Source organism: Choloepus didactylus, chromosome 16, assembly GCF_015220235.1.
Source record: "Choloepus didactylus isolate mChoDid1 chromosome 16, mChoDid1.pri, whole genome shotgun sequence".
NCBI classification, from domain to species: domain Eukaryota; kingdom Metazoa; phylum Chordata; class Mammalia; order Pilosa; family Megalonychidae; genus Choloepus; species Choloepus didactylus.
The window spans coordinates 49,395,605-49,421,590 of NC_051322.1; the positions used below are offsets into that span (position 1 = coordinate 49,395,605).

The 25,986-nt window shown below is 37.9% G+C and overlaps 2 protein-coding genes across 4 annotated transcripts in view; both read left to right on the forward strand.

Moving 5' to 3' along the window:
• The window catches only part of DSC1 (desmocollin 1), a 30,156-nt gene extending 28,229 nt beyond the window's left edge, over positions 1-1,927 (forward strand). The window contains exons 14-16 of one of the 2 annotated variants that reach the window (XM_037806167.1): positions 179-300; positions 610-864; positions 1,730-1,927. In XM_037806167.1, coding sequence (XP_037662095.1) covers positions 179-300; positions 610-864; positions 1,730-1,927 — 575 coding nt within the window. Of the gene's footprint in view, positions 1-178; positions 301-609; positions 865-1,602; positions 1,639-1,729 lie in introns of those variants that run through there. The other variant, XM_037806168.1, reaches the window with a different exon arrangement.
• Positions 1,928-19,151: 17,224 nt separating this feature from the next.
• Positions 19,152-25,986, forward strand: part of DSC2 (desmocollin 2) — a 33,276-nt gene continuing 26,441 nt past the window's right edge. The window contains exon 1 of one of the 2 annotated variants that reach the window (XM_037806166.1): positions 19,152-19,639. In XM_037806166.1, the coding sequence (XP_037662094.1) occupies positions 19,574-19,639 (66 nt within the window). In that variant the 5' untranslated portion in view covers positions 19,152-19,573. The remainder of the gene's footprint in view (positions 19,640-25,986) is intronic. The other variant, XM_037806165.1, reaches the window with a different exon arrangement.

Here is a 25,986-nt window from a genome sequence, read left to right on the forward strand (position 1 = left end):
ATTACATTTGTTAACATCCTCCTTTAAATTGTTTAACCCAAAGTCGTCTCAATTTATAGAAAGAATTTTTTGAAGTGTTGTGAAGAAACTTTAGAAAATCCTATTGTTGAAATGATTTAATACACTCCGACATGAAAAAAAAATACTGTTTAATCTTAATCCTTTTATCTTTTTTTAGGTTCTCTGTTTACGTGTTTCTTTGTTACTGCTAAGAAAACAGTAAAGAAATGTTTTCCAGAAGATGTGGCCCAACAAAATTTAATTGTGTCAAATACTGAAGGACCTGGAGAAGAAGTGACGGTCAGTCAAATTTCACTTTCCTTCAAATTGTGTGGTGATTCACTGATGACGGTCTGATTGTAACATAATAACAGTAATAATAATAATAGCTAGTGTCTATTAAACATTTGGTATGCCAAGCAGAGTTCCAAGTGCCTTATGGATGTTAATTCATTTAAATTTCAAAGTCCTATTCGCATCCCGATTTTATGTATAGAGAAATGAGAGACCTGGCAATGAAGTGATTCACCTCTGGTGGGAAAAAGATGAAAGCAATTCATCAGTTTCAACTGGATTTGCTCCTTGTGTAACTCTAACTTTTATTTTTAGGAAGCAAATATTAGACTCCCCACACAGACTTCTAACATTTGCGACACAAGCATGTCTGTTGGCACTCTTGGTGGCCAGGGAATCAAAACACAACAAAATTTTGAAATGGTCAAAGGAGGCTACACTTTGGATTCCTGCAAAGGAGGTGGACACCAGACCTTGGAATCTAACAAGGGGGCAGGACAGTGTGTGATGGACACTGGCAAATACACATACTCCGACTGGCACACTTTCACCCAACCTCGGCTTGGTGAAGTAAGTTGCAGTTCCTTCAAGTTCAGGTTATGTTGTTCAAGCAACTAAATAGTTAAATACTGTTCATAATTTAGGAATACCCAGAAGTTTTACTCTTCATACACCTGGAAGGCAGAGTCTTTTTCATGTCCAATTATCATAGATGTGAATGTAGGGTCGAAGTTCAATTTTAAAAATCAAGTTTAGAAAACTATCCAGGCATAGCATACACAGATGCATTTAGGGAGGATAAAAAAAGATTGATAACTCTTTTCCTAAAAATTACCAGGAAAACCATCTGGGGTGAAATAGTCATTGTACAGTAATAAATAAATCATAAATTATAAATATTTTTATTGTGCTTAAGTCCTCTATGTGGTTATGAAGTCCTGGCTATCTAAATGGGCCACACAGACAGGATTTTATTTTGGGTTTGAGCTCCTCATTTTGTTTTATGTTCAGATTTATCAGTATAGGTTGATACTAGCCAGTTCAACAAATTACATTATTATAACTATATAATAGTATTTAATCATAAGAATCATAGCCTATATTATTTTACCCACATACATGAAGATGCTTCAGAGATAAAAATTTCAACTAAGCAAATCTTATGCTCAAATGGGAGATTTAAGTTAGTTGGGTGATATATGTATAGCTTTAATGTTCATGAATGCATTCACTAGGAACAAATATTTATTTGCTATATTTTAAGAATGAATATGATACAGACCAATCATGTGCATTTTTTATATGTAGGAATCCATTAGAGGACACACTCTGATTAAAAATTAAAGAGTAAAAGGTAAATCAAAGACATTATTTTTATGCTAATATATTAAGGTGTTTTTAAAAAAATAATAAAATGTGCTCTTTTTCACTACAGAAGGTGTATCTGTGTGGACAAGATGAGGAACATAAACATTCTGAAGACTACGTTCGTTCATATAACTATGAAGGAAAAGGGTCGATTGCCGGCTCGGTAGGCTGCTGCAGTGATCAGCAAGAGGAAGAGGGGCTTGAGTTTCTAGATCACCTGGAACCTAAATTTAGGACACTAGCAAAGTCATGTGTAAAGAAATAAATGTGCCTTCTAATAACAGTAATATCTATAAATGGATATGTAGGAGTTTATTGAATGTAAAATGATGGCAGCATCTGCTAATGTTTTTGTTTATTGGAGGTAAACTTTGAGTCATGTACAGATAAGATTTTAATAAATGCAAGGCTCCCCTAAATTTTCCTTGTCTGATAGAACATCCATGTTCTCTAGAAATAGAGATCTCATTTGCTAATTTTCTGTAATATGCATGTATTATTGCCCCTTTCAGGACTGTGCTATGTGCTTTCTTGTACCTTCTATTTGAAAACTTGAGTTACCTGTATGCTACAGAAGAGAATGTAGGAGAGCTGGGAATTGTGGAGGCTAATGAAAAATGAATTTTTCATGCTAGATGGGCAAATTAAACATTTTCTTCAAAATCTTGGGGAGAATTACGCTTTTAGAGATACTTTCTTTGGTGCCAGATAAATATTTCCTCTCTAAGCTAGTGGCTATAAATTGAAGGATTTTTAAGTCTTCTTAGGTGTAGTCTCTGATGGGTAAATACGAGCCAATTTCTCACTTCATTTTTCACCCTGTGGAGGTGTTCCCAGCACTATTTTCTTTCAAGCCTTCAGAGCCTGATCCTTGGATCTCTGCCACCTGGATGAGTTATCAGGTTCCTTCAGCCTCTAGAATTGTTGGAAAGACACAGACTAGAACAGGACACAACACCTTGAGCGGCAGAGGTTTTACAAGAATTAAATGAGAGGATTTCTAGGAAAGAACTGCAGCCCTGATGCCCATGGGTTGGTTGACTTAGGCTTGCAAATATGCTTTGTTTACCCAACATGATGTCCTGTTAACTTTTTAAAATAGAAATACCTTAGCAAGAACATGTACTCTCTAGGTTGACAAAGGCCCATGCATCTCTGTGGTTTCCACCTGGCATCTTCAAGCACTTGTACAATTAGCCAGGCAGGCTTCATGTTTACAACCCTGATATGCCGTGCTTAGCACTTTGAGTATGCCAAAAATTGAGTTGCCATCCATATTGGAACTTGATAACTCAGTCTACATTGGTAAATTAATTTAAGAAAATGAAATTTCAAAAATAGTGAGTAAATAGTGTATATGTTTTTTAAAAAATGAAACCTCTTAAAGCAAAACTTACCAAACTTCTCTTGAATGATGGACAAATGAATGGACACATGAGTAAATACATTATTTTCAAGGAATAAACTTTTAATAGGATATTATATTTTATTGATCAGAAATAATCTATATATTTAAATATTTTAGTAGCCTTTTGGGGCAGACTTTGTGTATCTATAACCAATAGCAGTTTACATCACAGAAATTTCTCTTCCAAACAAAAATTGTTTTCTTACATCTATTAACTATTGAGAAAAATGACTGGTTTCTAAAAATAATTGAGTAGTCTTATTGTCAGTTGCAGTTTCTAAGTAAATGGTTTTCTTGAATGAAATCAGAATTTGGAGCAGAAGGGAAAAAGTACTTTCAAGAAGTCAGGTTTTAAGGTATAATATGGACATAAAGTATAATTTGTGAGTAAAATAATAGCCATTGTGAGTAAAATAATTTATTAGGTAATGCAATTACTTCTGTCTGATGTGCATAAATTTATTCTGACAATGATACCAGTTCTGATATTGAATATATATTATAATAAAGTTGGAAATAAAACATCTTGATAAGCTATCTTCTTGAATGTAGGCTCAGAATGCTTTCAGAGCAATTAAAAGTATCATTAGCCAGAACATTAACTTATATGTTTGTGCCTTCATATTTCTCTTGCAATTGCTTAAATATGTAAAGGAAAATTTATATCTGAACAAAAAGTGCAATTAAATGCCAAAGGTGGATTTCTCAGTCAGTAAGAGAAGAAAGTCTAAAAACATTAGGATTATTGGAAAGTATGGGAAATGAATTTGTATTAGTCAGTTTCCGCTATTTAAAATGTTTTTGAAATATCATTAAAATGTATCTCATAGGGGGACTATGACTGCCTTTTGATTTATTTAGACAATTTAGTCATTCTCTATTTAGACCCAAAATTAAAAGTTAATTGTTTGATAGATGAAATTCATGCAACCCCAGCAGACTGTTCACAAATTCACTTTGTTAATAAAACATAAATAATTTGTTAATAAATTCATTTTGTTAATATATATGTTGGTGCATCTCTCTTGTCTCTTTTATCTGTTTTTTCTAATAAATATGAAGAAACATTGTGTTTGACCAGATGCTGTATTTGTCTTTCTACTTATGCAGGGAGAAGGGAAAAGAAGTACAGCAGGAGAAAACATTGCTGAGAATGGAGGAACCCTTGCATATTTTTGGGGGGGCAGGGCCAATAAAATTAAGTGAACACAATTTTTTAAAACTCTTTGAAAAGACAGTGCTGCATAATAAACTATTTTTATAAAACACACTTAAATGACCTCAAATCTATACTGCCAACAATAAAAGAATAACCACTTTCAAATATATGTGAAGAGACTAAGTGTATAAAAAGCATTATGAAAACAAATGTGCAAAGTTTATTCATAATATACAATTTCTGTGAAGATAAGCCAAATTATTCTAAAATCCCTATTTCTTTTTTTATCTTCATTTTATTGAGATATATTCACATACCACGCAGTCATACAAAACAAATCATACATTCGATTGTTCACAGTACCATTACATAGTTGTACATTCATCACCTAAATCAATCCCTGACACCTTCATTAGCACACACACAAAAATAACAATAATAATAATTAAAGTGAAAAAGAGCAATTGAAGCAAAAAAGAACACTGGGTACCTTTGTCTGTTTGTTTGTTTCCTTCCCCTACTTTTCTACTCATCCATCCATAAACTAGACAAAGGGGAGTGTGGTCCTTATGGCTTTCCCAATCCCATTATCACCCCTCATAAGCTACCTTTTTATACAATTGTCTTCGAGATTCATGGGTTCTGGGTTGTAGTTTGATAGTTTCAGGTATCCACCACCAGCTACTCCAATTCTTTAGAACCTAAAAAGGGTTGTCTAAATTGTGCATAAGAGTGCCCATCAGAGTGACCTCTCGGCTCCTTTTGGAATCTCTCTGCCACTGAAGCTTATAAAATCCCTATTTCTTATGTATAGTTTTTACTTGACGGGAATAAAATGCCTTTTGATAAAGTCAAACTACAGAGTAAAAAGTTGTTTATTTCCTAACTTCAGAGAGAAAAAGATTAGAAACCAATGTGGACTTCCATTAGTCTTGAGGTAGCCTGAGAATACATAGGATTTCAAAATGTTTCCAGTGCAGCAATTAATACCTCTAATTGTGGAGTTATTACTTGTCCATGTTTAGAGACTTTTAAATGATAGAAAGAGGCTTATTAACATTAAAAAAGAAACTTCAAGACTTCCTTTGAGAGATGTGAAGTTTTAGCTAGAATTCTTAATCAAATTCATGTAGAGTTATTTTCTACTGGGATTAGTTAAAGAAAAACCAAAAGCATCCCTGTGGTCCAGAGTGGAAATAAAAGAATTGACTTGCTCTGGCTTTGTCTGTCTACAATATATAGAAAACTTATGAATTAAGGTGGGATGACATTTATACAATTCAGTCTCCTGTAAAATCCAAGTTCACGACAGTATGTGCATGGTAGATATCCCAAGGGAGAGATGTCATACTGAGCTACTCCCATCACATTTCTTACCTCTTTGAGAGCCTAAATGCCTAAATCACTGGTTCTCAAAGTGTGATTCTGGACTAGCAGCATCAGTATCACCTGGGAACTTACTAGAAATGCAAATTCTTGGGCCCTCCTCAGATCTCCTGAATCATAAACTTTGGGGGTGGGCCCCAGCAGCCTATGGCCTAACAAGACTCCAGGAGGTTCTGACGCACCTGTCTTTGTTATGTCCTTCACCCCTAGCTCTTTGGTACTCAATTCTGTCTGCAGACCAATGGCATGAGCATCAACTGAAGTCTTGTTTAAAAAAAAAATGGGTCCTCAGGTTCCACCCCAGCCTGAGATTCCACACCAGATTCTTGAAACAGAATCTGCATTTTAACAACATTCTCAGGACAACCCTATGAACTTTAAAGTTTGAGAAGCACTGTGTAGTTGCCAGGTGGGAGGACAGGTAGCTAGTGCTAATAGTCAGGTGAGCAACAAAATTAGCGAATTAGCAGAATTAGCAACACAGCAACACAGGTAGCCTCAGGTAGCAGATCTACAGAAACCATATGGTACTTTAAAATTTGTCCCAGCTCAACTAGTAACCTCAATTTAAGACCCCTTCTCACACCCACAAAGCAGCAACCCCTACTCTGAACTTTTATGTACTTGGATCAGTATCTCTATAAACTTCATACCTAACAGGCCTATATATTGGAAGGTATAAGCTGACACATGGTGGAACTAAATTTAGATAAAGGTGATGCTCATTGTCACTTTACTTAGTAAATTTATTTTGCTAAAATTTATTAGCAAAATAAAAAATAAAATAAAAATTTATTTTGCCAGTCTACATAATTAAGAAAAATCACGTTTGACATTAGTTGTTTATGATTGGGTCTATCCAACAAAATTTACTAATTTATGTTTAAAAACCAACTTGAACAACTGGTAGTTTAAGCAACAACCTGCAGTAACCTGGGATAAGTTTAATAAATAGGTGCTGTCTTAGTTTGTTAGGGTTGCTGTAACAAAGTACCACAAACTAAGCGATTTAGAAAAGCAGAAATGTATTGTCTCACAGTTCTCGATGTCTCTAGGAAGAATCTGTTCCACTCCTCTATCCCAGCTTCTGGCACTCACCAGAATCCCCAGTGTTCCTTGGCTTGTAGATGCCTTCTCCTCTGTCTATGTCAAATTCTCCCCTTCTTGAAAGGACACTAGTCAGAATGGATTAGGGCCCACTCTTAACTTACTATACCTTCAAAGATCCTATTTTCAAACAGGGTCACTGTCAAGGAACTAGAAATGTATCTTTTGGGGACACCATTCAACCGAAGCAGGTGTCTCAGTGTAGCCTCTTCTTGAGCCAGTTTATCACCAAGTGCATTTTTAACGTTTCATTTTTGTGGGTGTAGCTGGGTTCCAGTATCATAGGCATAGCTAAGAGCCTGCCAGAACCAGATGTGTTATATTAAGTTAGCATATGCTGCCATAATCGTTTCTTTTTTGTTTCATATTGTGAAATCAGGTAGGAAAAAAATAAGACAAGTTTTTAGAGTTATTTTAATATTAAATCTATTTACAGGTAAACTTTTAGGTCTGCCACTGACAAACGCATGTCCCTTGGTATTTTGTGGGTGCATGGCAGAGACCACAGGCTGTCTACCAACTATCTCCTCACCCCTTTCTTTCTTAGACACGGAGTTTGGAATTTCACTCAAGGCAGCCATGTGTCTAGCCAAGAGGCCATTACTTCCCATCCCCTTTGAACTATGTGTGACTGTATCCTAAATTCTGGCCAGTGACAAGCAAGCGAAAGTGCTGTGTGTGAGACTTTTGTGTATATGTCGTAAAGGAATTTGATAGAGCAGGAAGATCTGTTTTTTTGCTCCCAACTCCACTTCATGATACCTAGAAGCTATCTGTGAACTTCCGAACAGAAGCCAGGTCCTGGGAATGGTGAAGGAAAGAGGTAGCAAAAAACTGCACCCCAAGGATTTGTGGATTCTTAAACCAGCCCTGGAGTTCCTGCCTCTAGACTTGTTTGTATGAGCAAATAAATCCTTATGTGTTTAAGCCAATGAAAGTTTAGGTTTTCTGTTATACATATTTGGATCTAATCCGCTACAGGGAGAGCACAGAGATTGAGTGGAAATAAACGATATACTCAAGTCATGATTCAATGAAGTTAATCCGCCTCAAGAACTCATTTTCTTTTGCCTGAGTGTTCTTCAAAAATTGTAAATCTTCATCATAATAACCATAGCTCTAATATAGTCCAGTGTACTCCAACACCTCAAAGTATGGGGAGTATTAATCATTTCATGGTAAAGAAAGAAATTATAGTAATGGGTCACTTGAAAATACTGTCTTCCATCCTCTTGAAAGTCAGAGGGCTGCCTTTGTAGGAAGCCAATGATCCAGGGGTTAGGAGAGCTGGATTACTCCATTAATCTACTGTGTGATCTTTATCAAGCCATTGAACCTCATTTATTTCAGTCTCTTCAACATAAAAGGGATTTTATTTGTTGCTTTTTCCAGACAGACTGTGATGTTCTTGAAAGCAAGGATGATGTTTTATGCATCATTGTATTCTCACACCCATGCTTGACAATCTTTTTTTTCTTTTAGTTCATGTACACAGCATTTAACATTTAACTGGTATATTAAATGAAAAATTGAAATGAAAACATCTTGCCTAAATGTACACATTTTTAAACAGAGGACACTAGTTCCATCATTTTGTTCTCTGTCCCTACTAATCATGTGATCAAAGAAAGGTGCTCCCTTATGTCTGAGATTCAATTTTTGGTTGCATTCTGATAGCTTCAAGGGTGTGTTCTCATTTTAAATTAGTCAATATAAAGGTAAATAAACCTAAGTAAAATTTATTTTTCCTATTAATTAATCCAATGAATTTTTATCACTATCTAAACTGCTGTAATTTTTTTTATGCCTACCTGAATAGACTTCAAAATGAGTAAAGCTGGGCTTAACAGACACACGGAAACAGAACTGTGGGGATTTCAGTGTGCGACAAAGAAGACAGTGACTTCACTGTATGACAAATGGTGAGTCCACATGCTAATTGAGTTGAAATTCGATTCCTCTACTTTATAGGTGACCTAAGAATGTATTGTTTTATAAATGATCCTATGAATCAGCTAGAACTTGCATTACGCTGTTGATAACAGAAACCCAAAATAATAATGGCTTAAACAAGGTAGACAGTTATATTTCTCTAACTTTTAAACTTAGAAGTTTAGAGTCTTGGGCTTATATGGAGGCTTCTGATGCCATCAGTATCCTCAGAGCCTTCTCTCTGCTCAATCATCCTTTGGACAGATCACTTTGCAGTCACAAGATGGCTACTACAACTCCAGCCATCACATCTGCATCTAAAGCAGAAAGGAAGAGGAAGTGGGAGGCCCTTCTTTATAAGCAGCTCTTCCAAAAGTCTCCCCAATGAGTTCTGCCTAAATATCCCTTGTCCTAATACACATGCCCACCACCCCCCACAACCCACCCCCCCATCTGCAAGGGAGAGTGAGACACATGGTTTTTCAGCTGGGCACACTGCTGCCCTAACAAAATCAGGGCTCTGCAACTAAGGAAGATGTTTCCTAGTAACATGGAGCAATCTGGAGGCAAATTTGCAGGAGGAATACTGCTTTTTATACATAACTAATATAACCTTGCCCCAGGACAATATAATTCTTACCAAAATAACTATGCCTTAAATAATAGTTAAGGGACTATATATTTATAGGGGAGAGATGTGCTCTTTCCCTTGCCAAGTTCCATAAAATACGGCAAACACTTTTGTTTAAAAATAATGTAAATAAAAAACTCATGCTCACCCTTTTCAGAAACTATAACCTGGTTATCAACAGGCTAAATGTGGCCTGCAAAACTATTTATTTGTTTGTTTGTATATTTATTTATTCATTTAGGTTTTTACAGTTTAAAACATCAATGAATAAATTTTCAGGAAATTTCACTTAAAATGAAAATTTTTACTTCTTTTGAAAAATTGGAAGGTCTGGTAACATTGACTCCATATTCCCAATGCCATCAATTGCTGGAAGTGGTAGTGGCCTTCCCTTTAGACAAGTCAAGCCCTGTATGGCTTCTCGTTCGTTTCCTAGAAAGGACGCCTGTCAATTACCATTTTATCATGACACTTGCATTGTTGTTTCCTGAAAGTATATTTAGGAAAAAAGAGACAGCATTTCTGTATTATTCTCTTTCTCCTAGTAGAATAATTTTTTAAAAATGGGGGAGGGCTGCTTTTTTCAACCTATTTTATTTATTTACTTTAGTTACTTTCCCGGCCCCTGCAGGATTGGAGTTTGTGACTACTTGCACTTCATGAATTTTCCATAGAAATGGATTAAGTTGCCATTTGGCAAAAAACACAATTTGCTTCTTCATCATGTTCATTGTCTGTTGTTTTCTCTCCCTTCCCTGCATTAGAGCGTAAGCTCGATGGTGGCAGGGATCTCTGTGCCTAGAACAGGACCCGGCCCATGCAAGGAACTCAATGTTTGTTGAAGAAATATGTGGAGCTCCTACTATGTGCAAGTATTATAGCATGTGTCCACAAATGTTATCTCTTTTAAAGCTATGAACAACATATTTCCAAGCTTAGGTGTTATTATCCCTATTACCAAAAAGGAAACAGTGGCTAAGAAACTATAAGTGACTTAAACAACATCAGAACTGCTAGGTTGTCACAGAGCCAGGATTTAAAATCAATTCTGACCAACGATTGACATCTGAAAAGTTCTTTGACATGGCCTTCTCCTATCTATAATTCATTAAGAAAAAAATGTACAGTTTCTGAATCATAAAAAAAGAAAAATATGCTTCCTAAAATTTTATGTTAAATACTTTACATACATTTTTCTACAATTTGAATTTTCATCTTTATGTGACAAGTTTCTATCAAAATTGTGCCAGGCCAATTCTCTCCATCCCAGAATCAATGAGGTCAGTCGATGGATTGCTTTTATTTGGAGTTGCACGACTATCTCTCCTAACACTAATCAAGTTTTCTCTAACTCTTTTGAATTCCACACTCCTGCTGCTTACTGATTTATTTCTACCTCGATGGCCTACAGAAATCTCAAACTCAGCATCTTGAAAAACAAATTAACACTCCATAAATGAGCACATTCTCTTGCTGTCCTCATCTTTGTTACTAACAATGTCATCCACCCAACTGTCCAAGCATATATCAAATCCAGAATTCTGCAATTTTCTGAGCATACAAAGAATAAAAGATTAATATGCTCCAGAGGAGACAGAGTTACAAATCATTATAACACTTTGATCGGCTGTTAACAACAAGGCACTTATCCAATTCTGTGACAAAGCAGCTTCCCCTGCCTGGGGCCCCCGGGGAAGGCTTCCTAGACAAGGCAGAAACAGGCGTTCTGGTTGAAATGGGAGTAAAGACACTCAAACCAAACGAAAACAAACCCAAGCAATCACAAGCGAAAAAAAACAAAGGAGTAACACTAAAGAGTTCCAAGAAGACAGATTGAACGCCCCTGTGGGGAAGGCTGGGATGGAGGAGTGGTGGAGCCAGAAAACCAGTTAAGAAGGTCCAGATGAGAGACGAATACAGAAGTGATTCTAGAGACTGTTTGGACGTGAGGGTGAGGCAAAGAAACAAAGAGAAGGTGCCTGGGATGACGCCCTCATTCCTTCTTTGACTACATGAAACCATGAACTATGATAAGGAGAAAAGCAAAGTAGTAGTTTTGTTATGGAAAGGGAATGGGTTCAGTTTGGAACATTTTGAGCTTGAGGTATTTGTGGGAGTTCCAGGCAGATACTTCATGTCTTAAAGTTGATGCCCCCTCTCTATTCCCAATATCCAATGTAATCCATCCCCTAAATACTGGAAGCTCTTTTTAGGGCAGGAACCACTTTTTATTTAGCTTTCTATCTAAGTGCCTGTGGTGTGAATACTTTTTTTCTGTGTGAATATTCACAGCATCTTTCATTTTTCTATTCAACATGGACAAGGCAGGCATTTCACCTCACACCTCTTTCCTTGTCCCCAGCCCCATGCCCACCCCACTCTAGCTTCTTGCTATGAGAATCAGGCTAATCACTAATAAAAGCTCCTATAAAAAAAGGAGGAGGAGGAGGAGGAGGAAAGGAGGAATAGAAAGAAGGGGTGAGAAAAAAAGAGATGAGCCCAGAGAAAGAGGAGGTAGTTTATTTTACTTTATTTGTTTTTTATTGTTCATCATTCATTTAGAAGTAGAAAGAGAGAAGTAGGAGACATGTAAATTTTCAGGAAGCAGCAGCAAACTATGTAAAAGATCTTGACAAGGTGAGTCATGGAGAAAAAAAAAAGATTTTAAACTGATTGCTGTGTATTAAGAATCCCTCCTGAAGAACCTAGGAAAGATTTGAAGTATTTGAACAAATTGTTGTTTTGCCTGACTGTGCTTCCTTGAAAGCCCACTGTGCTGAGACTGGATCAGGGAGTTGGGAGAAAGCTGGTAGCATTTAGGCAGGATCTGGCCTATAGCTCTGGCTCAGTAAATGTTTGCAGAATGGTTGGATTTGATCAATACCTAGGCCCTCTTGGTTTTGTCTACTGAATGCCACTTGATTCCATTTTCCCCACCTAAACCTCCTGCTCACAGCCTTATTCTAGGCCACTGTGACCCTTGGATTAACATCTCTACCTGTTCTTTACTCCTTCCGGACTCCCTCTTTTCCATGTTTGAACCTCATCACTCCAATGCGTTAAAATTTTTCAATGGCTCCCCATGTATGTAGCAGTGGTCAAAACTGGCAACTCTTTGGAAAATCCAGCCTATGGACAGTTTTTATGTGTTTAAATTCTTCTTTCTAATGCGATCGCTCTTAGGTGGTGCATGCATTCTTTATTTAGGCATGGCCCCAGCAAATTCTTCATATATCCTTTGCTTCAGTCACATGGTTAGCGACAAGAAAGACTCCTACAGACATTTTAATATGTGATTCCTTGGCATACAGGAAGAAGAAAGAAGGAAGAAATGAAATAAAGAAATAGAGAGGGAGAAAAAAAAAGGCAAAAATTCTATCTAATTTGGAAAGAATCAGTCTTTCATTAGGAGGTTTTTGATTAAAGGTGGCTGACTTCCTATAGGTAAGGCTAATGTATATCTGGGTTATATAATGTGTAGTTGAGCCACTACAAATTAATACAAATGATGCCAATTATCAGTTGTATCCTCAATATTCCTTAACAATTTGTTTATGGAATTTTAGTTACATCTCTTTATAAGTTTTCTCACAGCTATTCTACATTTTTTACCACACTTTTTAAGCCTCCACCTGCAATCCCACACACTTCCCTCATTTAACAGAAAACTTTGCTTCCTATTTCAGAAAAGAAAACACAAGATATCAAGTATGAACCACTTCCCCAAATCGGGTTACAGATTCACAATGCTGTATGCAAAATTCTGAAAACTTTAAAAAGCTCTAAAAACCTAAAGTTTTTTTTCCCCCTTTGGTAGTTTATTTGGCTGCAAAATCAGGCCTGAGCAGAACATAATTGATGGCAAAGTCTGAACTGAAAGGATGGGAGGGCATTTATGGTCTTTTTATTCCACTTAATGGAGTATTGATGTATTTGATAAAGAGGTCATGGTGGTCAAGAATGTTCCTTGCAAAGTATGTCTGGTTTCCTCCTTGGGAGCACAACACAGGACTCATTTCTCTGCCCCTTTGGAGTCAGACACCGCCACACGACTTGCTTTGGCGAATCAGTTGAAAAGAGAAAGAATGTGTTACTTTCAAGCAGAAGCTGTAAGAAGTAGGTCACCATTTGCCACTTCCCTTTCCCTGGTCTGACAATTTTGTAAGCATGTGCACAGTTGGAGACTCTAGAAATCTGTATCCTTGAAACTCTGTGCTAACCCTGAATTCTTTAATAAAAGCTAGTGATATTTTTGCTGATACAAAGGTACTGAACCTCAAAGGATGTGTGTTTTAATATAGAATATATATTCCTTATTACTTTTCCAAAATCAGAAAATTTCTGAATTCCAGTATATAACTGACCCTGAAGATTTTTTTTGTTTATCTATATTTTCCAAAATTTCTACAGTAAGCATGTATTACTTTTGCAATAAGCAAAATATCATTATTCTTTTTTAAAAAGTAGAATGTGACTAAAGGCTAGGAGGCAGTTAAATCTGTCCTAAGAGAGAAATACATAGCTTTAAATACATATATTAGGAAAGAAAAAAGACAATCAATAGTCTAACCTTTCTATCTTAACAAGTTAGAAAAAAAAAATTAATCAAACCCAAAGAAAGTAGAATAATGAAATAAATATTAGTTCAGAGATGAATGAAGTTCAACACAAATATAAATTAAAGAAAAATTTTTAAAAGCTCAAGATGCTATTTTAAAAAACTATTAAAATTCATAACTTACTGACAAGGAAAACCAAAAAGACAGAAAGGAAAAAAAATTACCCCTATCAGGAATCAAAAAGTAACATCCTTATAGGTCATATTGAAAACAAAAATATTAATGAGAACATTATAAACAATATTAAAGAAATTCATTAAACAATAGATGAAATCAATAAATTTCTTGAAATATCAAATCCAAATAGTCCTATATCTATTTTTAAATTTGAACTATAATTAAGAGCCTACCCACAAAGAAAAGCCCCTGTCCAAACTGCTTTACCTTTCAAGTCTTCCAAACCTTCAAAACTAACACCAACCTAACACAAATATTTCCAGAAAAATAAAAATAGAAAACAATTCCAGATCATTTTACGAGGCCAGCAAAAAGTTGTTATAAAAATCTGACTACAAGAATGAAAAATTCCAGAAAATTAATTTTGTGCACATAGATGCAAATAATTCATATAAAATATTAGCAAATAGAATTTATTTATATGTATACAAATAATAAGACATCATAACCAAATGGGTTTTATTTCAGAAATGTAAGAGTGGTATAATCAATATACCACATGAATATAAAAAAGGAGAAAAATTATCTTTTCTGCATGATAATTTCAGGGAAAGAATTTTATAATATGCAGCACCAGTTAATGATTTAAAAAAAATACAAAACTCTTCATAAACTTGGATTATATGGTAACATCCTTAACCTGATTTGTATATGTACAAAAAAGTCCACAGCAAACCTCATATATAATTGTGAATTTTGAAAGTTTCCCTTCTAAAATTGGGAACAAGATAAGGATATCTACAGATAACACTTTTTTTCAACATTGTGCAGGAAATCACAGCCAGGGAAATAAGGTAAATGAATGAATGTCATTGAAAAGCATAATAGTTGAAAACAAAGTAACAAAATTTTAATTATTTGTATGTGATATGATTGTGTATGTAAAAAAAAGATGAAATTAGAGATCAATGAATGAAAAAACATATAAAATAGTAGAGAATAATTCCAAAGCCTAAAGGTGGCTCTTTGTAAAGAATAATAAATTTGATGAATACTTACTTAGACCAATCGAGAAAACAGGAGAGAATTAAAAAATTACCAGTATCAGAAATTATATATTAAAATCACTAAGTATTCTACAGACATTAAAAGTATAAGGGAATATTATGCACAACCTCGTGGCAATAAATTCAACAGCACAGATGAAATGAACAAACTCCTTGAAAATTACAATTTACCAAAATTAGCATAAGAAATACAATATTCCATTAGCCATATACCTATCAAAGAAATTCAATTTGCCATTAAAATCTTCCAACATAAAAGCCTCTGACCCAGATACCTTCACTGACTAATTAAATCAAACATTAAAGAAAAAAAAAGACCCAATACAGACTCTTCAGAAAATAGAAGAGGAACTCAAGGAACTGTGGGACAAGAATTTTGAAATGGTCATCTAGATGTGTTTGAATTTTCTACTGCTGCTGTAACAAATTATCACGAACTTGACTTAAAACAGCATACATTTATCTTGCAGTTCTGAGGTCAGAAATCTGACCCAAATCTCAGTGGTCTAAAGTCAAGATGTTGGTAGGGTTGTGGTTCCTTTTGAAGGCTCTAGGGTAGAAAGTTTTCTTGCTCTTTTCAGCTTCTGAAAACTCTTCTCAGTTTTCTTGGCTCATAGCCCCATCCTCATCTTCAAAGTCAGCAACAGCAGGTCAAGTCTTTCTTACATCATACCGCATTGACACTGCTTCCATAATCATGTCTCCTCTGACTCTGACTCTTCTCCCTCCCTCTTCTACATTTAAGGACCCTTGTGATTACATTGGGCTATCCAGATAATCCAGGATAATTTCCCTACTTTAAAATCAGCTGATCAGCAACCTTAACTCCATAGACTATCTTTGCCATGTAAGGTGACATATTTATAGGTTCCAAGTAGGACGTGGGCATGTTTAGGAAACCATTATTCTGTTGTAAAAATTTACAACAATGTGCATATTGAAATCATCATGAATTACGAGAGGAGTGGTTTTAGAGAGTGTGACAATGAGGTAGGAGCTTTACCCTTTATGGACTGCAAGGCATGTGTCCTGGAAAAATCTGTAGCTGACTAAAAGAAATGGGGGCTGGGGGTGGGGGGAAGCTACAGTCTGGTGACATGGGAATCCATGCTGGGGAGGTGGCATTCAGGTGGTTGGAGGGAAATTATTTGGGAATAGAAATGAGAAAGCTAGGAGCACCCCTACATAACTTCTAGTTCAAAGAGTTGCAGAGAAGTTGTAGGAAAAGGGCCCCCCATGTGAGAAGGCTAGTCCATTAGAACAAGTTGCTGAGGGAACAAGAAAAAGTTGAGGATGTAAGAGATTTTGTTGAGTTCCAGAGTAACAGTGAAAGGATTTGGGGTGGGGTCAGAAAAAGGAGTATGTTTAGAGTCTTAGGGGGAATAGGGTCTAGGGGATGAGGGGTCCCTGGGGAACTAGGACTTCTTTTGAGGACTCACATGAACAGGATAAAGAACCTGAGGAGCTTAGGGCTATAGCCTCAAAATGGATAATGGTGGGAGACAGTGAGGGTTGCATGAGAGGGTGAAGATCTTGTCAGGGGCATGGAAATTTCTGCGACTCACACTTGACCCCTGCTGATGAAGGAGAGTAGAAATATGTAAAAATTTACAAATATACGTAAAGAAATAGAATATCTATGTATATATATATAATTTAATTCTACCTAAATTTTTTTGAACTAGATCATTATTACCTTCATTTTACAGAAGAAGAAACTTTCCTCATAGAAGTCATTGAGCATAATATTGATCAGACATGTTTTGAGGCACTATTTATCCTACTGCAACTATTTAAGGACTACAGACTCTCCATTAAGAAGTAGACTTGGAAATTGCCATTGTGTTCTAGGAGGTTGATCTTGGAGCTCTTGGAGCTGTACACACTTTAGATCGTACATTTACTCCAAAGATCAAATAACCAGGCAATAAGAGAAAGATAAGCTTGCCAACTCCATTTAGGAAGCATGGTAATATGTATGCCTATTACGTACTAGAATTCAGGCTAGGGACTATCCACATAGATTTGTCCTCCAGCTTAGGAGTTAGAGGCAGATTCTATACATTCAATTGACAGTGAGCAAGACCAAGAAAATGGGTAAGAAAAATAACTACAGCTTACATAACATATATAAAACCAAGCAGTCCTAAGATTAGGTCTCAATATAGAGTTGTATTTAAAAACAAAAAATGACAAAAACAAAAACAAACAAAAAGTCCAACAGAAATATATACTTGAAATAAGTTCGAATCTTTACTCAAATCTTGAGAACCTCCAAAAGGGGGTATTAATGATAAATACACATTTAAATATTAAAATCTTCCCTTACCCTTGGTTTCATGCATGTTTTATTATAGGACAACAGAAAATGAGTTCATGTCAGCAGAATTATCTTCATAGCCAAAAAACTATCATTTCCACCCATATTTCACTTCTCTTCAAATTTATGCCCAATGCTTCAAAACCTATGGAAGAATTCATTTCAAAGGCTGGATAGTCTAATCTAAATACATTAAATAATTGGGCCATTCATTTAGAGTAAGTAGTTTATACTTCAATCTTTGTTGTAAAAATGAAAAGATGTTCATGATGAATTAAAAAAAATCACCAATTTAATATCCCTCATCAGTTGCCCGGTGTAAAAGACGAAAATAAGTGTCTAAGATGAATTATTTTCAAATTGTTCCTCCACCCATTTCTGGAATGAGGAAAAGCATGAGATGTCCTTAAGGCATTAGAGGTTAAAGGCTAGACAATAGTTTGGAAATGTCTTATTGTCAAGAGCTATGATGACAGTTTGAGTAGATTTCTAGAACCTGAAACTAGTTAGCTTCTCTATCCTTGGAAAAGCGTCAGGCTGGAGAGCATGACATCATCGTTAATGGGATGAGGTGTGTTTATGATCATTGCTGGAAAAACATGAGGCTCAAAACGTGGAACCGGAAGGATGTCAATTACAGTCTCCTATGCCAACGGCCCAGGTTTAGTATTGGCAAAACTTAAATTATAATTTTATGGCTATGGAGATGACAGCACATGTGTGGCATTCACTAATAAAATAGCACAAAGGACTAATATCTAGAATATAAGGCATGTACCATTTGACACTGATTTTGAATTTAAATATATGCTCTATTAAAATAATTTTGATGCTGTTTAATGATATTAAGATAGTAAATGTTCTTAAATTGAAATAGTGTGTCATGGTTGGCTTTTCAAACAGGTTTCTCCAAACATCCTTGAGATTTAAATCAAACAAAGTAGAACTGACAAGTATCTCCTTTGTGGTTAGACTTACCTGGTTTAAATCAGTAATTGAAAAGAGGTGCAGGAGGATGAGTCAGAATGTAATGTCACTGCTTTCTGAAAACCTGAAAGCACCTGCTTTTATCATTTTCACTCTCCCATTTTAAGCACTGCAGCAATTCATCCAGTTAAGAACACTTCTAATCAAAATGGAAATTATCCCATTATTTTTCTTTACTCACCAAAAACTCTGGCGATGTCCGGATGTCTGAGAGTCTAAAATAAATTATTAGAAAGTCTGTGGTTCACCCACATTTAGCCAATGTCTAGGACCCCAAGACAATCATTTCCATACTAACAACTCACACTTGGTTTTATTATTTTCCCATAGCTTTGATTCCTTAACTTTTTTGTTTGTTTAATATGTATTTATTGCTTTTAACTTAAAATAATCTTCCTGTTTGATTGTCATATTGGCCACGAAATTTCTAAAATATCACTACCCCCCAAAAAAGGTGTGTGACAGATTATCCTCTCTGAACTTCACTTGCATGTCTGTAGTATGATGTATGAAATATTCTCCTGTAGTCAGTCCTCTAATACGTGGGCCACAGGCGGCTGTGCCATAAAGTCCCTTCTCTACAGCTCCCTGGCGGTCACCTGATGTGTAATTGACCCCACTGCTGGGCCCGCAGCTCTGGACAGGCCAAAAGGGCAGCGGGCAGGGCGGAGTCCGGCTGGGGAGCGCGCCTGGGCCCAGCACGCTGGAGAGTGAGTCTTTGTACAGTCAGGGCTTCTGCCGGGCAGGGCGGGCTCCTAATCCTTCCAGGCGGACACCGGGGCGGGGAGTAGGGGACATGGGGAATATAGGTGGCGTCCGCTGATGAGAAACACCTACCTAGCACAGGTAAGAAGGGTGGCGGCGAGAGGGAGTGCCCAGCTGCTGCATTCTTAAAGAGATGAAGACTTGAGAAAATACCAAGGAGGGGCCGTTCACAGCCTTTCGGACGCGCCTGGAGCCCCACCCCCGGTCCAAGGAAAAGCCCCTTGGGAGACGGGCCGGAGCTTCAGAAAAAACAGAGAAGAAAAGCGCTCTCACGCCGCTCCACCACCTCCGCCGCGCACTCCTCTGCTGACCTTTCCAGCTAGCGCCCGGTCGCGGCCCTTCTCCCGCCGAGCCCCCTTCCCACCCGGGCATTCCCGTGCCTCGGCCGGCGACCTGCCCTGGGAGCCCGCTCCATGGCGGCAGTCGGACCCGTAAGCTCCCCGAGCGGAGCCCTCTGCCGGCTTGTGCTGACCCTCACGGTGAGTGGCTGCCGGGCCACCGGCTCCTGGGAGGGAACACGGCGCAGGTGGACAGAGAAGAAGGGGCTTTGGCGCGCAGGGCTGGGATGGGCGGGAGAAGCTGGGGTTACTGGGCCTCGGGGAGGGCTGCAAAATGGAGTGGGTGGGGGTGGGGGAGCGCAGACAGGAAGAGGATACGACCCGCGCGCCTGGGTCACGGAGGGGAGGAGAAGGGTGGCTCCGGGAGATGTAATCAGCATAGGCATATGGAAGGCGGATCGAGCTGCTGACGCCCATTCCAAACCGTGGCCTCTGGGTACGCGCCGCCGAGCTGCGCGCTGGGGCTGCTCAGCGCCTCTACTCTAGTGCCTGGAAATTTGCAGACCGACCTCTGCCTCTGATCGCGATTCAGGCCACGGAAATAGGAGCTGCTGGGAAAGCGCCTGTCCTTGGCTGAAGAGAGGACTACCGGCCTTACGGAGATTGCTCTTGGTGGGGGGTGGGAGAGGGAAAATGGAGGTGTCTCGATCCTCTGCGCCTACGTGACCCTTTGTAGCGTGTCCATTGCTTGTCAGCCTTTGAGGTTCTGTCCCCTCAATCTTTGGGGAAATCATCATGCTGATCTCTTGTCCCCGGTGGCGTCTGGGTTCTTTCTTGCCACCCCACCCCGAACCCTCCCCGCCGCAGCTTCTCTCCCACTTGAAAAAAAAAAAAAAAAAAAAAAAAAAACAGAACAGAACGACTCCATCCAGTCAGCCCCTTTGCAGAGCTCGGAGCGAAAAGGGGTGGCCTGATTGGGACGGGGCAGCCCCCTACCCCACTACCCGCTAGCAGAAGGGAAGGCTGTCACCAGGGGCGGAGAAGGCACAGGAACCCGTGCGGGAGAGCAGCCCCTGGGGGAGTTTGGGATCAGTGGTGCCCCAGACTGGGCTTCCAAGGTCCCCTGAAAAGGGGAAAAGTTAAATCGACCAGTTGCAACAGCAGTGTCTACTCAGTGGTGTCCTTTCACTTTGAGCCTCAGGCGTGGAGGGGAAGGTCAACCTTAAATGAGGAATCCCGGGAAACAGCGGGAATGAGTCCTGGGGCTTGGAGAGACGGCGGCGCAGTACGTGTGCCCGAAACGCAGACTGTGCACCGCCAGGCGGAAGATCTGATTGCGCCGAATACTGGTCACTGGGGGTTGACCCGGCCCGCGGGCCCACGGCCCAGTGTGGGGACGGGTCCTCCGGAGTGAATAGCACTGAGAGGGCTGAAATATTCCGACAGTTTCCCTTTCTCTACTGCTCTCGTCTTACAGTGGATCCCTTAATTTTTTAAGTAACGAAGTTGTAGTTGTTACTACTATTAGAATGTCTCTCCCAAGGAACTCAGTGGACTTCAAACTGTTAACTGAATCTCCAGGGTTATAATATTAATAACATGGAAAGGGCTAGGGGCATAGCAGTTAACACTTTGCAGTTGAGGGAACCAGGAAGGGAATCAATAACCATCACCTAGTATGATGATAACAAAGCAATGAGTTTTGGTTAGATTCCTGATAAATTCGATACTTCTTTTTAAACGATTGATCATTATTCTTTGAAGGACAATAAATAGCATTGCCTGCTTATACTTACAAAACTTACTGTCACTTCAGATCCTTTTTAGAAGAAAGCAGGGTGTAAGTGAATAAACCAAAATGGCCTATGTCCCATTCTTTGGTGGGCCTTAGCAGGCCCTGGCTGCTCCCCTCATTCTGCTCCTTTCTGGCTGAAAGGCATGGAGTTGTACAGATCTAGGCCTAGCCCAAATGGGGGGTTGTGGTTATGAGCCTCAATGTGAAGACTGTTTAAGTGTAAGGTATTATTAAATGAGAATGGCTTTGGGGGCCGGGGGGAATCCCAAATACCCTTTCCATCTTCTGCTCCCCATACACCCAAGTAATACGTCATCATTCTGCAAGTCAGCTTTTCCTCACTTCCTAATATTGCCTCACCTCATCCATGTCTTAATCATCTGAATTCTGTCTTCTGCCCAATTACCTAGTGAAGCTTCTCTTTCTCAGGTCACCAGGAAACAATGTTGCTAAATCCAAACGATGCTTTTCATTCCTTACACAATTGCACTTGTAGATTGTGTCCTTATCCTTGAAATTCACTCCTACTGTTGTGTCTTTTGACCTCCATGATCACTCAGAATTTGACTCCCTGTCTAGTTCCTTTTCCTCCATTCTTAAATGTTCCTGCTCCCAGGGCTCTATTCTAAGCCCTATCCGCAGGACTTTGTACCCTCTCCCTAAGCCATCTCATTCACTATGGCTTACAATGTAATTTATTAGCTGACACCTCGTAAGTTACATTGTGAGTCCGGATGTCTGCCTTGAGCAATAGACCTTTGTATTTATCTACCTGCTATGATGTATCCACAATATTTTTTATTGTCCCAAACAATGAACTTTCTTTTAGTGTCCTGTATTTCAATAAATGACACTGCCATACACCTTGTTCCTCCAGTAGGAAGTGCAAAAACGATTTGTTATTCCCTGCTCACTGCTCGCTTTTGTCAGTCCATCATTAAGTCCCGATAAGTCCACCTTCAAAGTATCTCATGGGTCTGTTTACTTCTTCCCATCACCTCTGCTATCAATTTTTGTTATTACAAATAATGCCCAACAAATAAACTTCTATATAAGTCATTTCGTATATGGGTAGGGGTGTTAGTAGGATAGATTCCCACAAGTGGGATTGCCAGATCGAAGTATAAATGATTATAATTTTGGTAGATATTGCCATCTCCCTTTCCATAAAGACTGTAATTTTTACCCCCACCAACAATTTATGAGAGTTTCTGTTTCTCCACATTCTTGCCTATAGAACGTGTTAAACTTTTGGATGTTTGCTGATGAGAAATGACATTTTAATGTAACTTTTAATACACCTTTTCATATGACAGGTTGAAATAATTTTTATGTGTTTAAGGGCCATTTTTATTAATTTTTATGTGACTTGTTCATGGCCATTGGGATTGATGGAGTTTTTCTTCTTGATTTACAAGAGCTCTTAGAATCTTAGGGAGATTGACCTTTTTAAATCTGAGCTGCAATTATTTTTTCCAGTTTATCAATTAACATTTGACTTTGTTTATGGTGTTTTTGTTTATTTTGTTCTTTGTCATGTTTTTAAAATATACTTGATTTTTTTCAATTTTAATGAATTGGCTTTTGAAATTTGAGTCATGTTTAGGCCTTTTTGACTTTAAATTTATGTAGGAATTCATCATGTTTTCTTCTATTAGTTGGATGGTATATATTACATTTAAATCTTTGATCTGTTTGGAGTTTTATGTAGTGTTCTCTGTGTGATGTATAGATTCAACTTTATCTTTTGCCAATTTGCTGTCTAGCTCAAATGGTCTAAATACCATTCATATGTATATCTTCAAGATGTGAGATGCCATCCATCATAGAATAACTACTGTAAGTATTTTTTTCTTCTTCATCTATTCCTATACCAGTGCTGCACTGTTTTAATTATTGAGGTTTCATAGGATGTTTTAATATCTGCTAAGGCTAATATACTTTAATTGCTCTTCTTTTTCATAATTTTCCCTTCTATTCTTAATTATTTCTTTGTATTTCCTTATGACCTCTTGAATCAGCATGTCTAGTTTCTGAAAAAATTCTATTGGAATGTTTATGGGGGTCATATAAAATTCATAATTTAACTTAGTGAGAATTGATATCCTTATGCTGTTGATTTTTCTATTCAGATCACAATAATGTCTCTTTTTGTTCAAGTCTACTTTTGTGTCTTCAGAAATGTGTTCAGGTTTTCCTCAAATTGGTTTTGTGTGATTCTGGTTAAACTTACTCCTTGGCATTCTAGCTTTTCATTGCTTTGGAAAATTATTTCATCTCCTCTGTTATATTATCTAACTGTTTTTGTTTATGTATATGAAAACTAGTGATTTCTGAATTTTAATAGCTATTTCTTATACCTTACTGGATTCTCATATTGTTTTATAGTAATTTATTGGTTGATTTGCTTGAATTTTCCAGATAAACAGTCATATCAAACCCAAAAAGAGATTGCTTTGCCTCTTCCTTTGCAATATTTCTCTTGCCTTTAGACAATATTTCTCTTACCTTCAATTTAATGTTAATTATAAGTAGTGACCTTGGAAAGCCAGTCTTGTTTCTGTGTTTAGTGGGGCTGCCTCTAGTGCTTTTGTGTTGGGGTTGTGACTATAAAACATAAAAATCCTGTTACGGAAGTATTTATCAATTCCTATTTTTTGAGCTTTTTTTTCTTTTTAAAGAATTGGTGTTGAATTTGGTCATATGCATTTCTGCATCTCTGGAGTTGATTGCATACCAGACCTTCTTTAAACTAATAAATGGTTTGAGGTTTCTAGACCAAGCAGGTGAAGTGAATGTGGATCACAGATTCATGCAACGGCCAGTTTACTTCTGGCTCGACCTTACAGTGAGGATATAGCATTTGGAGTCCCCGATGAAAGTGAGAAGGGTCTTCTCTTAGACCTTGGGCAGGCCCTGTGCTGTGATTTCACTCTTCTTTTTTCAGGTCAGACATCGTGTCTGGGTTCCTCTTACCACTCTGTGTACCAGCACTATCTTCAGCTTTTACCTAGCATTTCCTTGCTATTTTGTCAGCTCTTTGATGCTTTAGGATGTTTATTTAGTATTTTGTCCATCAATTTTGGTTAGTTTTGGCAACGAGTTTGTCTGAATGACTTAGCCTGCCATTATTGGAAATGAAAGTTTGTTTTCCTGCAATCCATTCTCCATTCTGTTCAAAGTTATCTTACTCAAGCAAAGCTTTTTATGTTTTCTTTTTCTTTTTCAAAAAATCCTTGGTTTTTTATTATCTTTAGGAAAAAAGATCCACATTCTTTATTAACACTGCTCAGTATCTATTCCATACCTACTTCTCTGAATCCATTTCAGTCTTCTGTATGTGTCTGCCATTCTAGGTTTATTTTTCAGTCTGGGCCATATCTGGGCCTTCCCATATACTGCTTCCGTGTTTGGAACATGTAGGCTCTGTCTCCTCTTGACATCACTAACTTGTAGCCACTCTCCAGGTGACCTCACCTGTTTCTTGGGTTAGGCTGTTTCCTCTGCTCTGCTCCCCATAGCACCCTGTACTTCTCTATCTTAGTGTCTATCTTACTTGATTGAAGTTACAAGTATGTCTTATCCCTGGATTGTGTGTCTCATGAGGATTTTGTTTACTGCTCTGTACCAGCACTCAAGAAATATTTGTTGAATGCATGAATGAATGGGTATCCAGGGTCTGGCTATCCAAAGTATTTTGTTAATCCAGCTATTTCTTAACTTCTCCACTGTTATTATTTTATTCCGAGTCACCACCATCTGTCTCCTACATGCCTGTGGTAGCCTCCCAGTGGGTTCCTTGCTTCCCCTCTTGCTCCCTGACAGTCTGCTCTGCACCTTATCAACAGAGTCATCTTATGTAAATGCTCACCAGATTATGCCATTTCGCAGCTCCTAACCCATTTGTTGCTTCTCATTGCACTCAGAGTAAAATCTGCACTCCTTCCCATGGCCTTTTAGACCCTACGTGATATGCCCCTGACTGCTCTTTTGCTGTCGTCTTGTACCACTCTAACCTCACTGGGCCCTGCCTCTGTGGTCTCCATGTTGTTCCTCTAGCACTCCTGGCCAGGTCCTCTTTTAGGGTCTTGTTCTGTTTTATCCCCCACCTGGAAGAATTTCCCCAGTTAGTGAATTGATTTGCTTGCTCACTTTGTTCAGTTTCCTGCTCTTAACCTTTGTCACCTTCTCTCCCTGCTTTATTTTTCCCATAGCATTTGTCTCCGTCTGACTTGGCATTATGTAATATATGTGCATTTATTTATTTGTTGTGTGGCCCCCATTATGATGTCCTCTCTGAGAGGGTGAGGACATTGCTTTGTTCACTGCTCTAGCCTTCCGGCACTATCTAGCACTTCGTAAGCAACCAATAAATGTTTGCTGAATGAATAAGTGGGTGTATTTTTTTCGATCACCTGGAACTGGAATTCTCAGAATTATCTGATCCACTCCTGTTTTCTCTTGAATATGCAGCCAGTGAAAATCTCATTTTTAAGTGTACAATTCAAATAAAGACTCTTTAATGAATGCATTCCTTATTTCTGAATAAGACACAATCTCTCCCTTGCCAGATCCTTCCTACGTAATTTAAATTGGATAATTGAAGAGTCTTTAACATATATTGGAAATAAAAATTTTCATCCAAATTTTGATGATTTTAATTTAGTTTATAGACTGTGTAAATAATAGTATAAATAGTATAGTTGCCTCTGCAAAACTGTAGAAAAAAGAATATGAATCTTTTGGAAGCATA